This window comes from Leucoraja erinacea, chromosome 4, assembly GCF_028641065.1.
Source record: "Leucoraja erinacea ecotype New England chromosome 4, Leri_hhj_1, whole genome shotgun sequence".
In the NCBI taxonomy this organism is placed as follows: domain Eukaryota; kingdom Metazoa; phylum Chordata; class Chondrichthyes; order Rajiformes; family Rajidae; genus Leucoraja; species Leucoraja erinaceus.
Window position 1 is genome coordinate 58,814,299 of NC_073380.1, and position 26,796 is coordinate 58,841,094.

General features: G+C 43.1%; 1 protein-coding gene across 1 annotated transcript in view; it reads left to right on the forward strand.

Moving 5' to 3' along the window:
* The window catches only part of cep192 (centrosomal protein 192), a 118,908-nt gene that overhangs the window by 43,488 nt on the left and 48,624 nt on the right, over positions 1–26,796 (forward strand). Inside the window, 10 exon segments of the mRNA XM_055634360.1 lie at positions 190–399; positions 1,234–1,360; positions 2,401–2,519; positions 2,816–3,031; positions 3,033–3,945; positions 4,765–4,864; positions 6,488–6,602; positions 12,378–13,242; positions 16,016–16,164; positions 20,471–20,701. Of these exon segments, the coding sequence (XP_055490335.1) occupies positions 190–399; positions 1,234–1,360; positions 2,401–2,519; positions 2,816–3,031; positions 3,033–3,945; positions 4,765–4,864; positions 6,488–6,602; positions 12,378–13,242; positions 16,016–16,164; positions 20,471–20,701 (3,045 nt within the window).

A 26,796-nucleotide genomic window follows, 5' to 3' on the forward strand; every position in this document is an offset into this window, starting at 1 on the left:
TTCGCTCCATAGATGCTGCCTCATCTGCTGAGTTTCTCCAGCATTTTTGTCTACCTTCGATTTTCCGGCATCTGCAGTTCCTTCTTAATCATTATGGCCTGGTATTTGTGCATAATTAGAATTGAATCAACATTTGGCAAAATTGCCAAACATGCTGCAAAGTTTAAGTCTTTGTTCAAATTCCTGCAGGAGGATAAAATGGAAGTGAAATGCGCTGATGAGTCACTTAGAAATGATTCATGGAAGATGTCTTCTAGTCTGAAATTTGCAGGATCATCAACCACACCTGACGTTGTGCAAGAAGATCAGAATTACCTTCAACTCACTCCAGGAGATTTCTTTGGTGAAAGATCAGAGGCACTTGGATGTCTTGGTGAACAAAATAGTAAAATAAAACGAGTGAGTTCCAGATTGGAATAGACAAATGTTTTTTTTAAAAACACAATTTCATGTTTTCAGTTAATTTTCCATGTGCAATGTTTAGTCTAGTAAATCAGCATGAAAACATGTCCTTCGGATCACCGAGTCCATGCTGACCCATTCACACCAGTTCATTTTTATTTCATTCCCGACAAGTTAGGGGGCAATTTACAGACCTGCACGTCTTTGGGATGTGGGAGGAAACTGGAGCACCCAGAGGAAACCCACACAGTCAAATCAGTATAATGTGGAAACTAAAGGCATAGATAGAATGGATGTGGAAAGGATGTTTCCACTGGTGGGAGAGTCTAGGACCAGAGGTCATAGCCTCAGAATTAAAGGGCACTCTTTTAAACTGGAGGTGATGAGGTACTTTTTTAGTTAGAGGGGAGTTAAGTGGAACTCATTGCCACAGAGGGCTGTGGAGGCCAAGTCAGTGGATATTTTTAAGGCAGAGATAGACAAGTTCTTGATTAGAACGGGCGTCAAGGGTTATGGGGAGAAGGCAGGAAAATGGGATCAGGTGGCAGAGATCAGCCATGATTGAATGGCGGAGTAGACTCGATGGGCCAAATAGCCTAATTCTGCTCTTATAACTTGTGAACTGAACACAGACAGTACCTGAGATCAGGATTGAACCCAGGTCTCTGGCGCTGTGAGGCAACTGCTGTATCAGCTGTGTCACCCAATTTTGGTGAACAAGAGGTCCTTGAGTAGAGAGTTGTGCAAAATTAAAAGCATACATTTAAACATCTGTACATTTTTTGCTGAATATTTTTTGATAACATTCCATGTAATTTCCAAATTTCATAGCCTTCGTTTGGATATGCCATAATATCACCAAAAAGGAGAACACCAGTGGCTTTAATTCGACCTTCTGATTTGTCAGAAATCCAGGAAGAAGGCAAACAACTGCTCAAGGATGATACACTTTGTTCAGGTAATTTTAAATATTGAACACTTACCCCACATATCTCCTTTTAACCTTCCTCCTCACACTTTAAAGCTCTGCCCTCTAGTCTTTGGCATTTCTACCCTGTCTCTACCCCTCAGAATTTTATATACTTCTATCTGATTTCCTCAAACTCTAACGTTACAGAGTAAACAATCAAAGTTTATCTGACATAGCTAATACGTTCTAAACTGGACGACATTCTGGTAAACCTGCACCCTCTCCAAAGCCTCCACATCCTGTACTGCACGCAATGCTCCAAGTGCAGTCCAACTAACGTTGCGTGGTGACTTCCTGACTCTTATATTCAATGCCTCGACCAAGTCAAGAATACCATACCATTTGCCACTCATTTCCACTTGTGCTGCCACTTTCCGGACATTCCCCAAGATCCCTCTTGTACACCATTTCAGCTAAGAATCTAGCCATCAACTGCATACTTTCCTCTTGTATTCACCCTCATAAATGCCTCATACTTGGATTAAATGCCATCTACATTTCTCAAACTATATCTATAATTGATATATATCCTGCTGTATCCTTTGATAGCCTACCCGACTGTCCACAAATCCACCAATTTTGGTGTTGTCTGCAAACATACTAACCAAACCATCTACATTTACATCAATGTCTGATCACAAACAAAGTTCCCAACACTGATCACTGTGGAATACTGCTGGTCACAGACCTCCAAACAGAATAGCACCCTTTCACTACCACCCTCTGTCAGTTATGAATCCAAACTATTAAGTCACCATTTATCCCATACATCTTAATCTCCATCGAATTGTTAATTTGGAGACATTTTAAGTTGACTTGCTTTAAATTGTCAAATCTGTTTTCATTCAACTCATTGTGTTAGATAATTTTGTATTGCGTGATGAACATTTCACGTGTTTATTGTTTGTTTGGAACACATCTACAAACAATATTACACTTAATAGCTGCTACCAATTGGTTCATTATGCTGATATTTTCTCATTTTACATGATATTTAATGATGCAACAAAGATTTAATTTTCATGCAGACGATCTGGATCAAACTCTTTGTGGAACTTCTGCGGAATTTTCAACTGCATTTCTGGTTGATAAGCAGACTGAAGATCACAAGGAACCAAGTTCAAACATTCAAACGAAAGAAAGTATGGTCAGTAACGGTATTATCTGAATCTTGCATATTTAAAGTGCAATTATATTTAACCTAAGTTTAAATCCAGTGAAAGCTTTAATCTGAACGGGGTTAAGAATGAGCTAGTTCCGCTAGAGTTCTATGGTTTCCACGTTGTATGAATAAGCCTGCCTACAGGTTCCACAGTTGGACAAACATGTTTGATGGGGGTGGGTAGACAGTTTGGGAAGTGGTGTTGCATTCTGAGAATATAATTTGCATGTTTAGTTTAAATTGTACTGAAAAGATTACTGAGATCTATTTTTCTTTCTTAGAATACAGGATTAAGTGCAAATTTGAAGGTTGAGGAAACTAAATTGAACACAGATTCAATCTTGAGCATAAGTACAATTGCTTCTGCTATAGCTGATGCTTCAGTAAGTGCTGACCCTGCTCAGTTGGCATCTATGATTTTGGAACTTTCTAATAAAAACCGGAAGAAAAATAAGCCGCAAGCAATGAGTGGAGAACCCACTCGTGTGAAGAGCCAGAAAAAGCCATGTGATCAATAACATGGCAAAAAACCTTGAAATCCCAGAGGCCACTAAGAGTGAGATACCCAAATCTGAACTCAAGCTGTTGTCTAAATCTGTTTCTTCTGTTTTATCTGAAAGTTCCAGGAATCCTCAAAGCATGTTAAATTCATTTTCAATGGAATCCATATCGAATGGCACAAGCAAGCAGAAAAATAAGCATATTATGCATTCCGAAGAGAAGTTTCAGAAAGGAAATGTTGAAATGGCCAATTCACTCAGACCGGTTGAGGGTGAAATCAGATGCAACAGTCAAAATGCGCGCAATGAAACCTGTGCACTTGAGACTCAAAATCCATCTTTTTCCAAACATAATAGTAGTAAATTGACTGATCCGAATTTGGTGGTAAATAAAAGTTATTGTGATCGTGCACCTGTATCAAGTGTTGGAAACGTCCATGAAATGCCAGCCATGAATGGCACCACCATAAGAACAGCAAAACAAATCAAAGCTCATTATTCAAGTGATAATGAATCAAGTTTGGACAAAATTCAATGTAAAACAGGAACTCAAGGTGGAGCAGGAATGACGCAACTCCGAGAAGGGCAGTCTTCAGAAAGGATATCGGCAAGTGTGTCCAGGTCAGATCAAAATATAACTCAAGTGTTTGCTACTTCTCAGTCCTCAGCTGTTCAAGATGCAATGAGAACTGATTCCAGTTTGTCATGCCCAAGTATGCAAAATGTTGGACCTGTGGAGCAAAGATTTCGAGGATCAAAAATATATGAAAACGATAGAGCAATAATTAAAACTGCAACACCGCATTTAGGAAGAGATGTGCAGGAAACTCCCGATCTCCATGGAAAGGCAAAGAAAGACAACATTGTGCAGTCTAATTGCACTCCAGCTACACCTAAAGACTATAAATCTGGTGAGCTATCGATAAATCAAGTGTTCAAAATGATAATGTCCACCAGTGGGTTTTTTTGTGATGGTATTTACCAGTATGACATATTGACACCTCTAATGTGATGCATATTTATTGTATGGCTAATGGATAACTCAAGTGAATAAATTAGAACATTTAATTTGTTAGATTTCTTCAGTTATTAAGAACGTAGAGCAGCACAACACAGGCCCTTCGGCCCACAAAGCCTGTGCCAAACATGATGCCAAGATAACCTAATCTGCTTCCAGACGATTCATATCTTGTTCTCTGCATATCCATGTGCTTATCTAAAAGTTTCTATTATATTACAAGTTCAAGGGTGTCCAACAATGGGTATATTGATGGAAAGGATATTGTTGATAATTGTAGCATAATTTTAATTTAGCTTGGCACCTTTATTACTACGTAAAAAGCACTGGTGACCACACTAACTAATTTATGCAATAACCAGTTTTCAACGGTACCTTTTAGAAACAATCCAATGGAAGTTATGTGATGAATTGTTTACCAATGTTTACTTTAATATCACTCTTTTTAAATACATGTATAAGCTCCTACCAACTGTTCTTCTATTATTTGCTAGTTTACTTTTGTAGTCACTTTTTTTAATTGCTATGTCTGACAGTTTTTTTGTAATTTCAGTGTAATTCATTAATGATCAGACAGAGCATGGGGAGCTATGTAAAATATGTTCCTTTACCCAAGTGCCATTATTCTTCATAATGGAACCGAGTGCTGTGATTAAAACATTAATGCAAGTGTGCTTATTATTTTCAGTAATTATCATGTCTTTCATTGTAGAACATGTATCTGAAGCAGATCAGCTAAATTTGAGACCAACAACTTCTCCATTGATTCATTCATCACCAACCAATGTCACAGAGCTACCAACCGCCACAAGGTAAAAAAAAATCCTCTTGCACATCTGTAGATGCTGATTTATCAAGGAAAATCAGCAGGTCAGGCAGCATCCCCAGATGAGGGAATGAACGGAGTAAAGATTATCCTTGATTGGCTGTTTTTCTTGAACTGGTGTCAGGTGCAGATGGGGTTATGATAGGTGGGGGGGGGGGGGGGGGGGGAGAGACTGAACAACATCCACAACTGCAATGATGATCAGGGAGGAGGAGGGGGAGGTGGAGGGGAGGGGGGGGGGAGGAGAGGAGGGGGGGGGGAGAGAGAGAGGGGGGGGGGGGGGGGGGGGGGGGTGGAGAGGGGGGGGGGGGGGGGGGGGGGGGGGGGGGGGGGGGGGGGGGGGGGGGGGGGGGGGGGGGGGGGGGGGGGGGGGGGGGGGGGGGGGGGGGGGGGGGGGGGGGGGGGGGGGGGGAGGGAGGGGGGGGGAGGGAGGGGGGGGGGGAGGAGGGGGGGAGAGAGGGGGGGGGAGAGGGGAGGGGGGGGGAGAGAGGAGGGGGGGGGGGGGAGAGGGGGGGGGGGGGGGAGAGGGGGGGGGGGGGGGAGAGAGGAGAGAGAGAGAGAGAGGGGGAGAGAGAGAGAGAGGGAGGGGGAGAGAGAGAGGGGGGGGGGGGGGGAGAGAGGGGGGGGGGGGGAGAGGAGGGGGGAGGGGGGGGGGGGAGAGGGGGGGGGGGGGGGGGGGGGGGGGGGGAGAGGGGAGGGGGGGGGGAGGGAGGAAGAGGGAGAGGGGGGGTGGGGGGGGGGAGAGGAGGGGGGGGGGAGAGAGGAGGGGGGGGGAAGGAAGAGAGGAGGGGGGGGGGGGGGGAGAGGGGGAGGGGGGGGGAGAGAGAGGAGGGGGGGGGGGAAGAGAGGAGGGGGGGGGAAGAGAGGGGGGGGGGGGGGGGGGAGAGGAGGGAGGGGGGGGAGAGAGAGGGGGGGGGGGGGGGGAGAGAGAGGGGGAGGGGAGAGAGGAGGGGGGGGGGGAGAGAGGAGGGGGGGGAAGAGGGAGGGGGGGAGAGAGGGAGGGGGGGGGGAGAGAGGAGGGGGGAGACTGAACAACATCCACAACTGCAATTTCCTGCGGTCTTGGAATAGAGCTTTTGCCAAACCCAATCCCGATAGAATGCTTTGTATAGTGCATCTGTAGAAGTTGGCAAGAGTTGTTGGAGATGTGAAAATTCCATAGTCTTCTGAGGAAGTGGAAGCATTGTGTGTGCGTTCTTGGCCGTAACTTCAACGTGGTGCCTAGTGTAGAATAAAACCAAATTGATCAGAACCCAATTATATTTCTGGTGAGATGAGCCAACTGGTCACAACTGAATTAGTATTAGAACGTCAGAGTTGTCTTCATAGAAAATGTGCACTTTGTCCAAGTGTGAGGTTCAGTTTGGGGGTTTTGGCATCCTACGTGGTTCAGTAGTGACCTGATCATCATTGTCTCATGATACTCGTGAACCATAGCCATGTGGGTAACTACTGGAGGTAGTTTGGTGTCAAAGTAACCATAGAACTGGGGAATGCCTTGAGAACAGGAAAGAAAACTGCCAGATTTCTGCAATGATCTTGCTGTGAATGTGTGTCTGTTTGACTGCAGCGCTAATCCTAATGTCTGAAAATATAACTTTTTCTCCAGCAGTTCATCCTCTTTGATGTACTCCAGCTCAAATCTCAGTAGACTGAGTTATATTTCTGGTATTGATGCAACACTACAGAATAGCACAGCCATTTATGGTCCAGTGAATACTAAGGTAGGAAAAGCTTATGAAATTCAAACAGAATTATTGGCTGAAAACATTATTTTTAATATAATCACAAGACCCTATCCCATGTTGCTTCACAAAAACGATCAACTATGAGATGCATAAGGAAGATGAATAGAAACTGATATTTAGGAAAAGAATTCCAGAACACCCAAGTTGAGAAAAGTTGAAAGCATTGGCATCAGAAGGGAATATTGAAAGTTGGGTGTAGAAGTTGTCAGAATTTGAAGTGTGTATTAACGCTCAATGGCTGAAGCAATGGAGGAGATCGCAAGACCTTTGGGGACAATGCCAAAAAGAGATTTGTGAGCCAGGTTGAGAATTTTTTCTTTTTAAGTTTGTGTATTTACAACAAGCATAGGATGCTTGGTAAATGGATGTTAGTGAGATTTAAAGTTTGTGTTTCAGAACTTGAGCTGCAGTTTTGGAGACTGACCGGACGGAGAAGGGTTGAAATTGTTAAATCTAGTGGTACCAAATTTCAGGAGACCGGTTTCAGGGATCACAGGTTATAAACCCAATGCAATCTTTCAATTATGTTTGAAGAAATATGCAGCAAGTCGGGTAGCCTGAGGAAAGGTCAATGCCTTTTATCTGTTTATTAGCACTAATGATTATTTGCATAATGAATCTTCCACATGAAACCAAACTTCTACCTGAAGTCTACCGATTATTGTATCCCTCAGAATCCAAAAACCTATTGGGTTCTGTCTCGAATACTTTCAGAACAAGCATCCACAATCCTCTTGGAAGATGTTTCCAAGGTTTTCAGTCATTTTTGAGTCCAAGGCCAACTCCTTAACTTGTGGTGGTGACGCTTGGTAACAGTCAAAGAAAATATTTTCCCATCTGAAACGTAACAACAATGATGACTGGTTTAAGGAGTATTAGCTAAAGGGAGAGGATGGGACAGACAATGAAGGGATATGTGTTACGTGCAGGTCATTAGGAGATGGTGTTGGTATCATTTTTCACACAGCCGTTGTGGACCAAAGGGCCTGATCTTCTTAGGTATTTATTTCTATGTTCTTTGTTGAAGTTCCAGAAAATGTTTAATGTGATTATTCTCATCCTTGTAAATGCTAGGGAAAATAGTGTTAGTCAAGTTGTGTAGGAAGGAACTGCAGATACTGGTTTGGGGTCAATGTCACAAAGAGTGGTGGTCAGTGGGACAGGCAACTCTTTGGAGAGCCAGGGGGGTACTGGAGAAATATATGATAGGGTCCATTTAAAAGTTGTTTTTTCTTAGAATTATATGGATCCTAAGATTAATGCAAAGGGTATGATTGTGTTTATGCAGTGTCATTGCAGGAGAGTATTAGGTGGTATCATTTCACAGCACAGCAAACTTGTTTCAATTCTAATGATGCTTCTTAGGTATCTTAAATTGGCACGTTCTCCATGTAACTGGATTTCGTTTGTGTTCACTAATGTTTAAGTGCCTTATCCCAAAGACATTGTAAATGTTAATTGGGAAAATAGTGTTAGTCAAGTTGATGTAGGAAGAATCCTGCAGATACTGGTTTAAAAAGAAGATGTCCAAAAATGCTGGATTGGTTGCCACAATCTCAGTGGAGCAAAAAACCAGTTTCCACGCTTTGGACTTTCTTTGTAAGAAGGATTTACGGGTATTCAAAAACTTGTTTGAACAAGACAATTTATCGTTAGTACAAGTTGTTGTCTCTTCTTAGAATTATCTGCCATCCTAAGAATTAATGCAAATGAGTATTTATTGTGTTTATGCAGTGGTGCAGCTAGTATAGCTACTGCGTCACAGCTCCAGCAAACTTGTTTCAATTCTAATGTCTGCTACTGTACATCTTAAATTGGCACGTTCTCCATGTAACTGGATTTCGTTTGTGTTCACTAATTTCTGCCTACATCCCAAAGACATGATTATAGGCATGTTAATTGGCCATTGAATATTGCCCCTCATGTCGATGAGTGATAGAATCCAGTTGGAGTTGTGGAGATAATAAATTATGATTAGTCCAAATGGATGCTTGATTGTTGCCACAATCTCGGTGGAGCAAAAATACCAGTTTCCACGCTTTCAGACTTTCTTTGTAAGAAGCCAATTATTTACACAATATTCAAAACCTTGTTTAAACAAGACAATTTATAATTTCTACAAGCATAACAAACATTTAGAATTGACATTTCATCCTGTATTGTAATAGCCCATTTCAACGCTGTATAACTAACTCCATTTCAGATTTCCAATATTTCCATTTTAAATCTCATATTTCAAACATGATCTTGGCGGTTGTGGGGGGGGGGGGGGGGAGGCGGCATGAGCGTCACAACACTAACTAAGGGGGCACTCAAGCTAATTACCTCCCTCGATGTTATATTAATATTATTAATTTGCTCCTTTTACCCCATAACCACCCTATCTACTGACACATAGCCCCCAACTTGCAGTCACATCTAGAGGGGGGGGGGGGGGGGGGGAAGGGGTAGAGAGAGGGAGGGCAGAGAGGAAGGGGCAGAGACACAAAGAGAGGGGCAGAGAGGGGAGGAGGGTGGAGGAGAAGAAGAGAGGGAGGGTGGGTGAGGGGGGAAAGGTGGGGGAGGAGAGATCGGGGAGGGGGAGGGGGGGGGGAGGGGGGGGGGGGAGAGAGAGGGTGTGCTGAGAGGGGAGGGGGAGAGGTGGGGAGCAGGGAGGGGGAGGGAGGGGGGGGGGGGAGGGGGGGGGAGGGGGTTTAGGGGAGAGACGGGGAGGGGGGGGAGGGGGGGAGGGGGAGAGATGAATCGAGGGCACCAGGGAGGGGGGGGGGGAGGGGGACGGGGGGGGGGGAAGGAAGGGGGGGGGGGAGAGGGGGGGAACGAGGAGGGGGGGGGAAGGAAGAGGGAGAGAGAGAGAGCCTTTGTACTTCAACCCAAACCCCCAAACAACATTTGCAGGCAGTGCTTTAAAAATGTGACCATAACTATACTTCATTTTCAAACCAAATTAAGGGTGCTTACAGCTGTGTAGACATTTGTTCAGTCATTCAGAGCGCAGACCTCCATCTTGTAGAGACTGATTGGGGCACACCACTTCCTGGTTTTATAGTCCCTCCCCCTCCCTCCAGCAGGGGGGCAGCAGAGAGAATGGTGAATGTTTAAAAAAAACATTGATTTCTCTCTGATTTTTCATCGATGGATACTCTGGTCCAGGATGGCAGACCTGGGCTCTGATCAATGAGGGGGGGTGGAGAGAGAGAGAGGGGGGGTTAGAGGGGGGGGGGGGTTAGAGGGGGGGGGGAGAGGAGAGAGGGGAGGGAGGGGGGAAAGGGAGGGTGGAGGGAAGGGGGTAGGGGGTGTGTGGAGGAGAGGGGGTTTAGGGTAGGAATGGTGGGGGGAGGGGAGGGAGAAAGAGAGAGGGGGGAGAGATGGGGTAAGGGTGTGTGTGGAGGGGAGGCGGCGGTTTAGGGGAGGAATGGTGGGGGGGAGAAAAAGGGGAGAGGAGGGGGGGGGAACTTAAAAAACATTTTTAGAACCAAAAAAGACACATTCTGCAAGGGGGGGGGGGAGGGAGGGGGGGGGGAGAGGAGAGGGGGGAAGAGGAGAGGAGAGGAGGGGAGATGAAAGGGGGGAGATGAAAGGGGGGGAGAACCTAAAAAACATTTTAGAACCAGAAAAGACACATTCTGCAAGCATTGTAGAACCAAAAGAGACACTTTTTGCAAACATTTTAGAACCAATAAACACTTTTTGCAACCGTTTTAGAACCAATAGACATATTCTGCAAGCGTTTTAGAACCACTAAGGACACTTACATTTGAGTAGACATGTGTTCAATGTTATTCACAGCTCGGAGAAACGTGACCCTCTGCCTTGCTCCAGCTTGCAGACACTGATTGAGGCACACCACTTACTGGTTTTATAGTCCCTCCCCCCTGCCGCCAGCAGGGGCAGCAGAGAGAATGGAGAATTTTGTAAAATCATTAATATCTCTGTCATTTTTCATCGACGGGAAAAATCCTCGGCACACATACGGCGGAGGGGGGCTCTGAGCGAGGTGGCCAAAAATGACGGCCGTAGGTGGTGGGTTTCTCTCGGATATCGCAGCACAGATGGCCAAAACCGGTCAAGAACAGACTTTTAGTAATATAGATAGATAGAAGATAGATAGATAGATAGATAGATAGATATAGATTTGCACCATACCTCTGTTTCACTCTGCAGATGTTGCCTGGCCTACTGAACATTTCCAGCTTTTTCTATTTTTTATTGCAGATTTGCAGCATCTGCATCTTTGGCTTGATATTTTTGCTGATGTAGCACTGTTGTTCACTGTTATTTTCTCTATAAATTTCTTGTCCTTTTATCTATTTTAAGGTTCCTGTAATCTTTAAGCACACTCATCTTTAACATAATGTCTCCTTATTCCAAGGCATGTTTGCACCACTTTTCCCAGGATTTAAAAAAAATCTTCACACACAAATTAGGCTGTGGGCCGATAAGCTTTATTCTGTAGTTTCGTGACCCAAGTCACCAAACTTCATGAAATGTTCACATAATGTGTAAAAAAATATATATAAATCACCCCTGAAACTCGATATGAAGAAGACTTGCACATTTTTATTCAATTAGAGAAAAAACTGAATATTTTCGGGTAATTTTCCCGTTTTTGGGGTCTGAAAACGACCGCTATAGACGGCACTATGTACAGCCTCCTCCCCCCCACCCGCCCGCGGAGATGATCCTCGGCTCCGCGTTCGCGAATCGGCCGCTTATTACTCTACAACAGGCTGGCATTATTTCATGAATGAATGAAGTAAGTGAATGAATGAAGTAAGTGAATGAATGAATTAATTTGTTCACATTATAAAAGGGTGCAATTAAATTAATTAAACTCTATACAGATAGATTTTCATAAATTCAGACGTTAGATCTTACCTTTTAGTTAGAGTTGGTTCCTGACTATCTAAATCTTTGTGTTCCAGGACCTCAGCAGGGACTTTGCTTTCAAGGCTTTCTTGCACTTGAATCCACTTATCAGCACTTTCTTCAGCCTTTTTAATGCTTTTCCCACTAAATACAATTACCTGCTGCAAGTTTCCACGACGTTTATTCCACAGAACAACAAATCGGAATCTCCAGTAAAACAGGCATCTTTGAAGCCCCCTTAGCCATTTTGTGTGCTAGCCTGAAGCAAAGCGCGTGATTGGCCAACTGGCAGACAAATCAATGTTAAACGTGCTTTGATTGGACTAAAAATTACCCGAAAATTTTCCGTTTTTTCTCTAATTTAATAAAAAAAAATGTGCAAGTCTTCTTCATATCGAGTTTCAGGGGTGATTTATATAATTTTTTTTGCACAATATGTGAAAATTTCATGTAGTTTGGTGACTTGGGTCACAAAATCCCATTTCTAGACACATTTTTGATGCTCGGCCCACAACCTAAATGTTCTTCTTTAGCAGCTTTCTAAACCATAGCATTTTCAATTTGCTAGTTATCACTTTGGAACCTTTGTGCATTTAAAATTTGCATTTGTGTAAATAATTGGTCATGCAAAATCACCCGGAGTTCAGAAATGAACTTTTTTAAGATTAGGTCTTGACTTCCCAAGCCCCAGAAGATCAAACAATGTCAAGCTAGTTAGTGTGACAGTGTGTGACCAGTTAGATTAAGCTCGTGTTAAGTCATGGGAACCAGTGAGAACAGTTCATGCTATTGCTATAGACAGCCCTTCGTTTCTCAACTATATTTTATTATCCATCTTGCAATTTAACTCGTATATTTTTCCTAAGAAAAAATTTTCTTCCACAGAATGACAAAATTATTGAACTAAGTACCACAATTATTCGAGCAAGTCCAACAGCAACACCAGATCAAACTATAGTTAATACAAGCGAGCTGACGTCATTGGATGGATGTACAAATGATTATTTCAATACTAATTCACAACCAAGGAAATTGTGCAAAGATGAGCAGCAAGAAAATGAAAACAGAAATTCTGTAGGTAAACATGAAAGTAGACTGGACTTAAAATTTAACAAGTTACCTTCTTCACAATCTGAGAATGTGAAGATACAGCAATTGGATTCTTCTCCATCAGTGTCAAGCAAGTCAATAACATACAAAGGATCACCTGCACAACACAAAACTGATAATGTTGGTGCACCTTCACAGAGCAAGATGAATGAACTGCATTGCATGGAATCCTTGGATGCAGCCTCCACAAATACCAATGGATTGGGTGACAAATGGATGCCTATTTTGAGTTTTCAACCTCATGGAGCTGTGTCAGATATACCTGCAGTTCCGACATTACTGACTGCAAATTCATTATTAACAACTCCACTGGCCCAGCAATATCTGAACAATCTCACCACCAGCACCAATTGCCTAAATGTACCTTTGACTTCATGTTACTTGGGGAACACTTTGTCATCAAACATATACAGGCTTCCAGGTAGTTTGCCTGCTGCTAATTTGTTCATGGGGAATGTTCAAGCTTTTGGAACTCGACTTGATCCAAAATTGGGAATGAGGATCCAAGACCCAGCTCAGTTCTACAATGCACATAGTATACCACAGGAACCTAATTTTCAAATGCAGTCTGTTGGTTATCAGCCTTCGAGAATCGGCATGCTTGATCATTGGTCAGGCGGTCCTCACATGAGTGATGTCGGTAGGTATTTTATTTTTCAAAACGTTTTAAAGATTGTTGCTTCTTGAATTATGTTTTATTAATTTCTCAAGAAACTAATGTTTTTATTAATCTACCAATTCCTCATTGCCCTTGATTGAGAAGCTGGTGTTGTGTCGCTGCTTTAAATCACTGAAGTTTTTAATAACATTTACTCCCAGAGTGCTGTTGGATAAGGAGTTGCAAGATTCAAACCCAGCACTGATCAAGGAGTGGCAATATTTCCAAGTCAGCGGAGTGTGCACCTTGGAGGGAAACTGACATGTGGTGGTGTTCTCATTTACACGTAAACATCTTCAGTGATAGTGATCATTTGGTACTTGTATCACAGCGTACTTGTGCATATGACAATAAACTTGATTTGGTTTGGGAGATGCTGACAAAGTTGCTTGGGCAAGTAACTGCATCTTGCATTATTTAGATGATAGATATGGCAGCCAGTGTGCACTATTGGGCGTGGATTTAATACTTGTGGCGGTTAATGGATACCAATCGAATTATCCTCGATGTTATTAAGCAGTTGCTCAAGCTCAATTCCCCTCGGCAAATTGGGAGTATTCTATCACACATGAATGAATGAGTTAGTTTATTGGCCAAGTATGTTCACATACAAGGAATTGCCTTGATGCTCCGCTCGCAAGTAACAACATGACATACAGTGACAATTAAGAATGACACTAAACATTAATAATAAAACATTATCGATTAAACATGTGAATTAAATAAAATACCAGAGCAAAAGGAAGCTACAGATTTTTGGTTATTGAATAGAGCTACTACTCATGGGAAAAAAGCTGTTTTTATATCTGGCTGTGGCAACTTTGACAGTCTCATTACGGAGGGAAGTGATTCAAAGAGTTTGTGGCCAGGGTGAGAGGGGTCAGAGATGATCTTACCCGCTCGCTTCCTGGCCTTTGCAGTGTACAGTTCGTCAATGGAAATAAAGTTGCAGCCAATAACCTTCTCAGCTGATCGGACGATTCGCTGCAGCCACCGGATGTTGTGCTTGGTGGCTGAGCCAAACCAGACCATGATGGAAAAGGTGAGGATAGACTCTACGATAGCACTATAGAATTGGACCATCGTTGCCTGTGGCAGATTGTGTTTCCTCAGCTGTCGCTGAAAGTACATCCTCTGTTAGGCCTTTTTGACTGTCGATGTGTCGATGATGGCCCCCCCCATTTCAGGACCTTGGAGATGATGGTTCCAAAGAACTTAAAAGACTCCACAGATGTGACTGGGTGAGGGGAGGGGGAGCTTTCCTAAAGTCCACAATCAATTCCACTGTCTTAACAGCATTGAGCTTCAGGTTGTTGTGATGGCACCAGGACGTCAGCTGTGGCACTTCCTGTCTGTAGGCAGATTCCTCCCCATCCTGGATCAGTCCAATCAGGGTTGTTGTCTGCAAACTTGAGAAGTTTGACAGAGGAGTCTGTGGAGGTGCAGCCATTGGTGTAGAGAGAGTAGAGGGGAGGGGCGAGTACGCAGCCTTGCGGTGCTCCTATGCTGAGGTTTTGTGGGTCCGAGATTGTGTAACTCCCTGGAGTAATTTGTTTCTTGGTTTCCTGATCCTCCAAAAATATTCCAAATGGAATTTAAACTGGAGATGGTGGAGGGTCCACCACCAAACTCCAAACTCTGAACAATATGGTCTATGGTATATAGACATACTGAACTTTTATCTCCTGTTCTGTATTATGTTTCCATATTCTGTTGTGCTGAAACAAGCAAGCATTTCATTGTCCTATCTGGGACACATGGCAATAAAACCCTCTTGACTCTTAACTTAGACTTAAGCAAAAAAAAAGGGTTCTTGGGGGGGAAAAAAGAGTTACCTTAAATTTAGGTGCGTCTGATTGGGTAACTATTGTAGCGTGAAGACTATTCCATGCTTTAATTGTGCAGGGGAACTCCATGGAGCAGGAAGCATCTCTGGATAGAAGACATTGGGTGGCGTTTCAGGTAGAGACCCTTCTTTAGACTCCCTCTGGTTTTAGTGTTTTTAGTTTAATTTAAAGATACAGCATGGAAACAGGCCCTTCGGCCCACCGAGTCCAGCCGACCACTGATCACCCGTACACTAGTTCTATCCCACACATTAGCAACGTAAGTAAAGAGTGTTTTATTTTCTCACGTCCCAGTTAGATCAATGAACCTTACTTGCAGCAGCACAACAGAATATGTAAACATAGTACTCTGTAAACAATGTTATAAACGAGAAAACAAAACAGTTTACATTTATATATTAATATATAACTATATGTGTGTGTGTGTGTGTGTATATATATGTGTATGGTGTGTATATATGTGTGTGTGTGTGTATATATATATATGTGTGTGTGTGTGTGTATATATATATATATGTGTATAAGAAGTTTCTTCTCCGCACTGGCTGTGGGCCTGGCTCTTCTCCGCACTGGCTGTGGGCCTGGCTCTTCTCCGCACTGGCTCCCGTCTGACACCCGTCGGTCCAGGGTCGCCCCGGCCGCCTAGGGCACTTGAGAGGGGACGGGGTTGATCCAGTGACTAATTGGCAATGCCGGAGACCCGGGTTTGATCCTGACTATGGAAGAAATGCAGGTCTGTAAACATGCAGCAGCACAGTTGCTGAGAATGTTTATCGCGAGTGACCTATGACCAGGGCATGCGGAGTCGGAATACTGAACTCGCATATTAGAAAGAATGTTGTGGTTTAATCATTTTATTTACTGATGGATTTTGTATTTTTTCTCTTAAATCTTAATTTTTGGTTTAGGTTGTATATTGCTCCCTGAGGAATTGAGGTTTCCAAATTCATGCTGTGTTGGAATAGCATCACAAACATCACTCAGCATGTTCAATCCAACCGAGAGATGGATGCAAGTATCGATTGGAGTAGTTAGTGTTGCACTGAATGGGGAAAAGGTTTGTATTGTAAAATTTGAGCAAAATTATGCTTTACAGCTACCAGTGGTTCATTTTACCCAAGATGTATTCACATTTTGCTTTTGGATAAATTTTAAGTTTTTTTATTCTATTTGGCTGTCCTTCAGCCATCACTAATCTTGAACGTTTCCTTCTGGCTAAGTTCGGAGTGGTACTGTTGTGCAGATCCATAATTAAACCCTACACTAAATGGAAATTTTAAATTGCTACCACTTATGTTCAGCACTAATTTTTTTAAAGAAAGATATGCTTTGCTTAAGTTGAAAATTATTATTTTAAACACAACCACTTGCTATACCACTTGCACAACATCTTGCTATAATTGATTTGTGTGAAAGTAGAAAGTCTGAAGAAGTGTCTCGACCTGAAATGTCACCTACCCATTTTTTCCAGAGATACTGTTTGGCCTGCTGAGCTACTCCAACATTTGTGTCCTTTTGAAGTCTTCAGTTTTTTTGACCACTACAGACATTTCAGAGCCTTTAGCAAAATAAATGATTTGAAGATGTCATACAGTGCCCTCCGTAGTGTTTGGGACAAAGACCCATCATTTATTTATTTGTTTCTATACTCCACAATTTGAGATTTGTAATAGAAAAAAATCACATGTGGTTAAAATGCACATTGTCAGATTTTATTAAAGGCTATTTTTACACATTTTGGTTTCACCAGGTAGAAATTACAGCTGTATTTAAAGATAGTCCCCCCATTTCAGGGCACCATAATGTTTGGGATTAGTAAGCTCACCACGTGGCTTCACAGGAGTTTGTAATTACTCAGGTGTGTTTAATTGCCTCCTTAATGCAGGTATAAGAGAGCTCTCAGCGCCTAGACTTTCCTCCGGTCTTTCCATCCCCTTTGGAAACTTTTATTGCTGTTTAACAAAATGAGGACCAAAGTTGTGCCAATGAAAGTCGAAGCCCTTATGAGACTGAGAAACAAGAATAAAACTGTTAGAGACATCAACCAAACCTTCGGCTTTCCAGAATCAACTGTTTGAAACATCATTAAGAAGAAAGAGCACTGGTGAGCTTACTAGTCGCAAAGGGACTAGCAGGCCAAGGAAGAACCCTTTAGACCTCCACAGTGAATTATTTCACTGTGGAGGTCTAAAGAAAAAAAACCCAAACACCTGTCCGTCAGATCAGAAACACTCTTCAGGAGTCGGGTGTGGATTTGTCAATGATCACTGTTCGCAGAAGACTTCAAGAGCTCATTGTGGACTACAGAAGGTCTAGGGGTGGCACGCACACCCTGGTCCATATTAACAGGACGGAGGTGGAAAACGTGTTTCTAGCTTCAGGTTTCTGGGGGTCAACACCTCTGATGACCTCTCTTGGACCCACACTAATTCAAACACTGGTCAAGAAGGCTCACCAGCGTCTTCTTACTGAGGAGACTAAAGAAGGTCCAAGGTCTCCTCAGATTCTGGTGAACTTCTACCGCTGCACCATCGAGAGCATCCTTACCAACTGTATCACAGCATGGTATGGCAACTGCTCCGTCTCCGACCGGAAAGCACTGCAGAGGATGGTGAAAACTGCCCAACGCATCACCGGTTCCTCATTCCCCTCCATTGAGTCTGTCCAGAGCAAGCGATGTCTGCGGAGGGCGCGCAGCATCGCCAAGGACTGCTCTCACCCCAGCCACAGACTGTTTACCCTCCTCCCATCCGGGCGGCACTACAGGTCTCTCCATAGCTGGACCAGCAGGTTCAGGAACAGCTTCTTCCCTGCAGCTGTTACACAACTTAACTCTGCACCTTGGTGATTGCCAGTCATCCCCAGCCCGGACACTCCTTCCCCAGAAAAATTGCACTACTGCTACTATATGTACATATATATATATATATTACTGTTCCATTATTCTATGTTCGCTCTTCTGGGTGAGATGCTAACTGCATTTTGCTGTACATTTTACTGTACACTGCACTATGACAATAAAGATTGAATCGGAATCTGAACAGAAATACAGAGGCTACTCTGCAAGATGCAAACTACTGGTTAGCCGCAAAAATAGGATAGCCAATAGTTTGCCAAAAAGTACTTAAAAGAGCAACCACAGTTCTGGAAAAGGGTCTTGTGGACAAATGAGACAAAGATTAACTTGTATCAGAGTGATGGCAAGAGCAAAGTATGGAGGAGAGAAGGAACTGCCCAAGATCCAAAGCATGCCACCTCATGGGGGGACTATGTATAAACACAGCTGCAATTTCTACATGGTGAAACCAAAATGTGTAAAAATAGCCTTTATTAAATTCTGACAATGAACACATGTGATTTCTTTTTCTATTACACATGTCAAATTGTGGAATGCAGAGGCAAATAAACAAATGATGGGTCTTGTCCTAAACATTACGGAGGGCACTGTTTCTATTGAAGACCACAGACTTGGTATCAGCTCTTTATCAACCAGCATAAATATAATGGGACAAATGGGTTCCTTTGTTAATAATTTTATAAGATTAATAATTTGTAGATCATTGAGATCACTGCATTAGTGTTATTAGGATTTGCATTTAACATAGGTTTATGGGATGTACGGGACAGGAAAAGGTTATTCAATCTGTAAACAATCTGCATTGGTGACCCGCTGAAACCTCCAAGTTTTCCTTGTCCAAGTGCATCAGTGCTCCCCTCTTGCTTTCTCCCTCATTCTTGCCTGGATTCCATCCTCTCGGATGCTTCTAAACTATTCACAAAGTGCTATCCATGGAGAATCTACCCATGTTCTCCGGTGATGCTGCTTGACCTGCTGAATTACCCCAGTCCTTTATGTCTTTCTTTTATAAACCGGCATCCGCAGTTCCTTGTTTCTACATCTAAACTATTTATGTGATTCATCTGGTAGATTGTTGCTACTGCTTTTGGGAATACTGGAAATAATTTTTAGTTTTCCTTGTATTTTATACACCCATCTTAATGCATTTCAGTATTGGTTAAATATATTCCAATGTTCCAAGTTCCTTTCCAAGCCACTTTTATGTGAAAGAGGAATCCATCATTACTTTTTCCTGATCAAAAATCTTGTATGTAGCTCCCCACTCATCTGGGTATTTTCTTATTTTAAAGGCTGATATGCATTAATTACAACTAATTTCAGATGCCTAACCAGTCAATAGAGAAGTATGACTTTTTTTGTGAGGGGTGGAGAAATAAACTGTTTTTAAGCTGTGACCAGATTTCCATTCATGAAGCATTTCCCTTTTCCTCTACAACTTGCAATCTAGTGAAAACCTGGTGATTTAAAAGTGCTACATGGCTATCAAATGACTGTACTCAACCTGAATGCTGGCCATATTAGGTCATTATGCATCCAATGTCAGGATAACAATTTAACTTGGAAATGTCATTATGAGTCAACTTTCGGTGACTAAAATTTTCGTTTTGTTGAGAGACACAGTGTGGAATCAAGCCATTTGGCCCACTGAGTCTGCGCTGGCCAGTGATCACCCGTGTAGTGGCCATTTGGCTTATTTAGTGTGTCATTAATTATGGCATTTGTCTTTACATTTTAGACTGCCCGTAATTATGTGGGTGGGATTTATTACGTAGTCAGGGGTGTGCTTGCTGCCGGGTTTCTTGTACAGAAGCTTAGTTTTAGTTCAGTTTTAGAGGAACACCCTTCAATCATGTGGGGTTTTGCCGAGACACGAGGAGTTTTCTAATGTTTAAAAGCGATATGCTGGAGTTTGACGGATGTAAAATGCACGAGTCAGAGTAGAAGGTCGGAAGAATATCTTATTGTTTTTCTTCAACAATAAAGAAACTATTAATCAAAAGACTATGAAGATTTAACTGTTGAGAAGCTCTAAAGGTCTCACGGAGAGCTCACATGCGTATTACAACATTCTTCTAAAGCCATGTAGTTTCTTAAGTGGCTAGAGGGAATAATCTCGATATAAAACGATATAAAAATATGCCGCTACAACAAGTACACTAATTCGATCTTACATTCTAGCGACAATTTAGAGAGCCTAAAACATACAAACCTGCCAGTCTTTCGAATGTGGGAAGAAAGAGCACCGAGGAAAAACCCATGAGGTCACAGGCAGAACATACAAACAGCACGTGCAGCCAGGATCGAACCCAGGTCCCTGGTGTTGTAAGGCAACAATCTCCTGCTGCACCACTGTGCCGCCCCTTTAAGTTAGAAAGTGCATTTGTATCTTCATTCCGTGACTAGGAAGGTTTGAAATCTATTTTAAGTAAAGCAATTCTAGCCTGTGATGTAGCGGATCAGCTACATTTAACTATTTGATTCACATTTATTTTGTACTTCACAGATGGATACATTTGCTCATCAGTGTTGGATATTCAAGAACAAAACCATAATTGGCCCTCATGTCACTGAAGATTTAAAACTGATGTTCCTTCCACGTCACCCTGGAGTTTTTCAGTGTGTGTTATCTGTCTCCTCGCATTCAGTTTCAGCAGATGCCAATACATTTGCCAGAGCAGAAGCACTTGCAGTCAGAGTGATTGTTACAGCTGTGGCAGAAGATCCTTTGGTTGAGGTGAAGTACTATTTAACATAGTTTAAATGCACCAGGCATTTATGTTGAATATGAATTAATCCTATGCTGTTAAATTAATCCAGTCCAATGTGGCATCACCTGTTATTATGTTCTCATTTCTATGGTCTTTAAAAATTTTCCACCTTTAACATTTTGCGCATCGGGTTATTTTGGATGCCCGAGGTGCTGTTTGGTTATGCAAGTAAGCAGTACTTATGCTTCAGTATGAGGAGACTGTAGGAGGGTCAATGGAGTGACTTTGAATGGAATTAATAATATTAATATCAACCACGTTTAGAGAAATTATTCTACGTAATAATTAATCTTGTTGGAAATAAAAGTGAACTCCAAGGCATGCTGAGAGTGAAGTGTGAAATCAATTGATGAAATCATGTAATCATGTTCATGGATCCCCAACTTCCCCCTCCTGAAGTGCTTGGTCTACAAGTTTATATCTAACTAGACCAACCCAGACCCGTTGGGTCCCTGTTACACGGGAGGCCTGGTCCTCCAACGCAACCCGATCCCCAACATAATATAGCACCACTAACCTGTCGCCCCCATGGGAGGCATGATCCCCCAACTTAACCCGTTGCCGAACATAAGATTCCAGCACACCCCTGCCTCCCCCAGCACTGGATTAAAAAAATAATCAATTTGCACTTTCTCAATTGCAATACCAATTCACCCTCGCCCTCCTGTCCTGCCAGGAGCTGGAGTAAGTGTTGTATGATGGCAACATTGTTGCAAATGTCAGGTGGAGGACTGTGATATCCCATACAGGTGAAAAGTTGGTGGAAGCACAGAGTCTTCCTATATTGCAACTTTGTATCAAAGTCTGTTAAAAGTTGGCAGGAAGTATTTTAACACTAAAAATCTTGTTGAAGTTGGCTTTTTAAAACCTTGAAATATCAATAACTTGTGAAATTAACATCAAATGTGAAGAAACTTGATACTGGTGTTGGCTACCTTTTTGAGGCAGCGGGGTGGAAGGGGGCAGGGGGTGTGAATAACCAAGGGGGGTGTTGGCTGCCTTTTTGAGCTGGTGTTGCCGCTTCTCCGTGCTGGCTGTGGGCCTGGGGGCCACAGCCAGTGCGTAGAAGAAGTAGCAACCCCAGCTCAAGCCAAGCCAAACAGCTCCGGACCGACGACTTTTAAGGCCCACAGCTAGCGTAGAGAAGAAGCGGCAACCGTTGGGTCACTGCTGCCGGGCCAACCTGGTCCCCCAAACAACAATGACCACAACACACAGACTCATAGCTTCCACGGGAGGCAAGGAGAGATTTAGAGAGAGATAGACCGTGGGACCCATTGGGCCCCATCCTCCAAAGCGGGGCGGGCGGGGGGGGGGGGGGGGGGGGTGCAGGGGTCAAGAGTCAAGTGTTTTATTGTCATATTCCCCGATAGGACAATGAAATTCCTTGGTTGGCTGTAGGGAAGTAGCTATTCCTGCCTGGACGTTACAGTTTCACTCCTGATGGCCTCACTGTAGAATGTGGTCACAATATGTTCTGTGCCTGGTGGGCTGCCTTTCTGTGTCGGTGGGGGGGGGGGGGGGGGGGGGGGGTGAGTAATCCCGAGGGTGTGAAAAAACCGGGGAGGGGCGGGGGTTGTGAATAAACCTGGAAGGTTTACCTTTTGAGGCAGCGGGGGGTGGAACGGGGGGCAGGGGGTCCCGGTGAATAACCAAGGGGGGTGTTGGCTGCCTTTTTGAGCTGGTGTTGCCGCTTCTCCGTACTGGCTGTGGGCCTGGGGGCCACAGCCAGTGCGTAGAAGAAGTAGCAACCCCAGCTCAACTCCCGCCAAGCCAACCAACAGCTCCGGACCGACGACACCAGCGGCCCCAGGCCCACAGCTAGCGTGGAGAAGAAGCGGCAACCCCAGCTCAACTGCTGCCGGGCCAACCGACAGGCCCAAACCCCACCGCCGCCGAGAGGCCCCACCATTCGCGATGCCTCACCATCGCGAGGCCTCACTGCTGTGGTCTCGATGCCTCCTTGCCGGGGTGTCGCGGGTAGAAGCCTGGGTTGGAAAAAAGGGGAACGTTAATTTAAATGCGGCCCTTCCCTGACGTCATTCGAAGCTCGTGGAAAATTCTGTGTGTGAAACGGGGGCCGACCCGAGCCATTGTGGCCGCCCATCTCATTGTGACGTCATCAGTTGAAGCTTAAAAGGCAGTTCATTCGGCAGCTTCTGCATCGGACTCCTCGCACCCCTCGGTACCTTGAGATCACCCAAGCAGAGCGTCACTGCGCCTTTGGGCCCAACGTCCCGACCCGCGCCCGGGGTGTCCCAGACCCACATGCAGGAGCCGCCCTCGACTATGCTATTCCTTCCTCTGGTTCTGGGGGGTCGGGGTCCTGTGACGTCAGCCTATACACGGGCCACATGCTCGAACCCTCGTCAGGAGGTATGAGGGTGGGCACGTGACGTCATGGGCTAGAGGGAGTGTCCTGGTACTTAAGGTCATCTCACCTCGATACCTTAAGGTAGTCAACCGGTAGCTGAGCGTCTGAACAACCTCGCTCAGCTACAGCAAAACTGTTATTATAGTTAGCGCACCAACCTAACGTGTCACCACTGAATAAACGACTGTTTGAACCGGCCTGACGCCTCACCTTTATTCACCACATTTGGTGCCGCTGCAGTTTTGTCTTTTTTAAACTTTAATCACCAATAGGTTGTGTAATATAGCATCAAATCTTGTGAAACTGATCATAGCTTAGAGGGGGAAATGCGAGTCAAAATATGTAAATTTTTATCGTTACCACATAGGTTTTGGCGAAAATACACACACACACGGTTTAAAGTTATAGAGATATACATGGAGAAGGATGAGTACACTGGTATCTCTTACTTGAAAAGATGAAGCTACGTAGAGACTTAAGTATTTAAATTATTTAAGATTCTAAAAATCTCGAAAGAGACACAAATTATTTCCATTTGAGGATAATGAGGCCGTAAATAAATTGGTTACAAAATAGCCATCGGAATTTTAGAAGTAACTTGTTAAAAAAATATGTAGAAGGGAGCAACTCAGATTATAAAAGCATGTACTGTTTGTGCCAAATGATCTGTATCTGTTGTGTATTCAATCTGAACTGTTTGAAAGTACAATTGAAATGGTGCAGTAGAAGGGATCCTGTATAGTGTAAGAAGGAACTGCAGATGCTGGTTTAAACCGAAGATAGACACAAAAAGCTGGAGTAACTCAGTGGGACAGGCAGCATCTCTGGAGAGAAGGGTGACGTTTCCGGTCGAAATGAGATGCTGTTCCTCAATTTTGGGTTTAACCTCACTCTGACAATGCCACCCCCAGGTACCCTGCAACCACAGGAGATGCAACACCTGTCGCTATACCTCCTCCCTCAACTCTGTCTAGGGTCCCCGACAGTCCTTTCAGGTTAGGAAGAGATTCACTTGCACCTCCTCCAACCTCATCTACTGTATCGTTGTTCAAGATGTGGGCTCTTATACATTGTCGAGACCAAATGCAGACTGGGCGATCCTTTCGCAGAAGACCTTCGCTCAGTCCATGTGAACCAACCTGATCTCCCGGTTGCTGGATACTTTAATTCTTCTTCCCATTCCGACACAGACCTTTCTGTCCTCGATCTTCTCCATTGTCGGAGTCAAGCTCAACGTAAATTTGAGGAACAGCGTCTCATCATATTACATTTGGTCAACTTACAGCCCAGTGGTAGGAATATTGATTTCTCTCATTTCAGGCAGCCCTGTCTCTCCTCTCTCTCTCTCTCTCTCTCTCTCTCTCTCTCTCTCTCCTCTCCCCTCTCCCTCTCTCCTCTCTCTCTCTCTCTCCCTCTCTCTCTCTCTCTCTGCCCTCTCTGCGCTCTCTCTCTCTCTCTCTCTCTCTCTCTCTCTCTCTCCCTCCTTGTCTCTCTCTCTCTCTCCTCCCCTCTCTCTCTCTCTCTCTCTCTCTCTCTCTCTCTCTCTCTCTCTTCTCTCTCTCTCTCTCTCTCTCTCTCTCTCTCTCTCTCTCTCTCTCTCTCTCTCTCTCTCTCTCTGTGTCTCTCTCTGTGTCTCTCTCTCTCTCTCTCTCTCAATTTTTTAAAAAACTTTATTGGCATGATAACAAATACATTGTTATATTGCCAAAGTATAAAACATGACATACATATTTAAAATGCATAAGTATAAATACAAGTATACAGTGCATGGATAGATATGTCCCTGTACATAAACTCGCAATAGACCTATAGCCCTTTATTGATTGCTACATGTTCTTTCAGCTGTAAGCAGTACAACAGAATAGCGAGTTTAGCAATTCAATATTAATTTTTTTGTGTCAGTTAATGTCAATTAGTGTGTGCGTGCATATGTACCTATTGGTCATTCACCGTCTCTCAGGTTATGACATGCTCTTACCTATTGTGCACCAAGATGTGCCGTATTTCCTTCACCAAGGATTATTCTTAGTTTTGATGTATCATCTAGTTCTTTGAAATCAGGGGTTGCCAGACTGAGTTTGTCAATGTATGGTTTTCTTGTTTTGTCAAATTTTTTGCATTTTAGGAGGAAGTGTACCTCTGTTTCGACCTCATCTGTCAAACAGTGGCTGCATATTCTACTTTCTCTTGGTTGCCAGAATCTCTTCTGTCTTCCTTTTTCAACTGCCAAACAGTGGTCACTTAACCTGTATTTGGTGAGGGTCTGTCTCTGCTTTATGTCTCTAACATTTGAGAGATAGTCTGCCAATTTATAATCTCTTTTTAGGGCACGGTAACATTCTAATCTGCTTTGGCTTTTGGTTTCTTTATCCCAATGTTCCAAATACGTTTCTTTACATTGTTTGATAATTTGGTTCACTCTAACTGGTGATTGGGGATCAGTATTGATCTGAGGCTGGTCAGGGTTTAACTGAATAGGGGTAGTTAGTCTCAGTACCAACTGACACAGGGAACTCTTTTCTGGGCTATCCTCTCTCTGTGTTTTAAGGGCTTTAAACTGGAGTGTATCTGGGGGGACTAGATTTAAGGTGATTCCAAAAATGTAATACTCTTTTCTGGATATTTATTATCAGTGGGTATCTGCCTAATTCCGCCCTACATGCGTTTGTTGGTGTTTTCCTTTGGATACGGAGGATGTTCCAACAAAATTCCGCATGCAGGGCCTCCGTTCTATGTTTTTCCCATTTAATATAATTATGGTGACCCCATACTTCACCACCATAAAGCGCAATAGGCTGGATTACACTGTCAAATATTTTTAGCCAGATTTTATTTGGAATTTGGATCTTAGATTCTTCTTTCTATTGCATACAAAGCTCTTTGAGCTTTCTCTTTCAGTGCATTCACTGCCATATTGAAGCCCCCTGGGAGGATGACCTGGCTCAACCCATAATGAAAGACACATGGGATGAAAGTTTACAATTTATACATCATTGCTCGTTAAACACTAGACATTCCTTAATACAATTTAAAATATTACATAGATTACACTATTCAAAGACAAAATTAAACAGGATCTTCCCAAGTATTCCCCCTCTCTGTGATAAATGTCAATTTTCAGAAGCCAATTGAAGCCACTCACACTTTTGTAACGTATAAAAATGCAAATTGTTTGACCGGACATTTTAAAAAATTATCTCTAAAGTTATCGATAATCAACTGGACCCAGATCCAAAATTAATAACATTAGGATTATCAGAACAAAGCACAAACGTTACGATAAGCCACAGACACTTTCTTGATTACAGTTTAATAACAGCGAAAAAATTAATACTCACATTTTGGGCGAAAAACAGCTACCCCACAATTAAAATGTGGATTACGGAAATGACCAAGACCGTGCATTTGGAAAAAAATAAGATTTGTCTTAATTGACAAACCAGAACTATTTTTTAAAATATGGTCTCCATTTATTGAATTTTTAAAAAAAAGTAAACTGGTTTAACACAAAATTAAAGTCAAAACTTGAGTTTAGGGTTGGATGAACAACTATACTCAATATCTCCCGGATCTATCTCCACAATCTTTATATTTGTAATCTCCTTTCTTTCTTGCTTTCTTTCTTTCTATTAGTTTATAGTTTCTCTTATCTCTTTCTTTATTTCTTTTCTTTTAAAAAAAAAACTT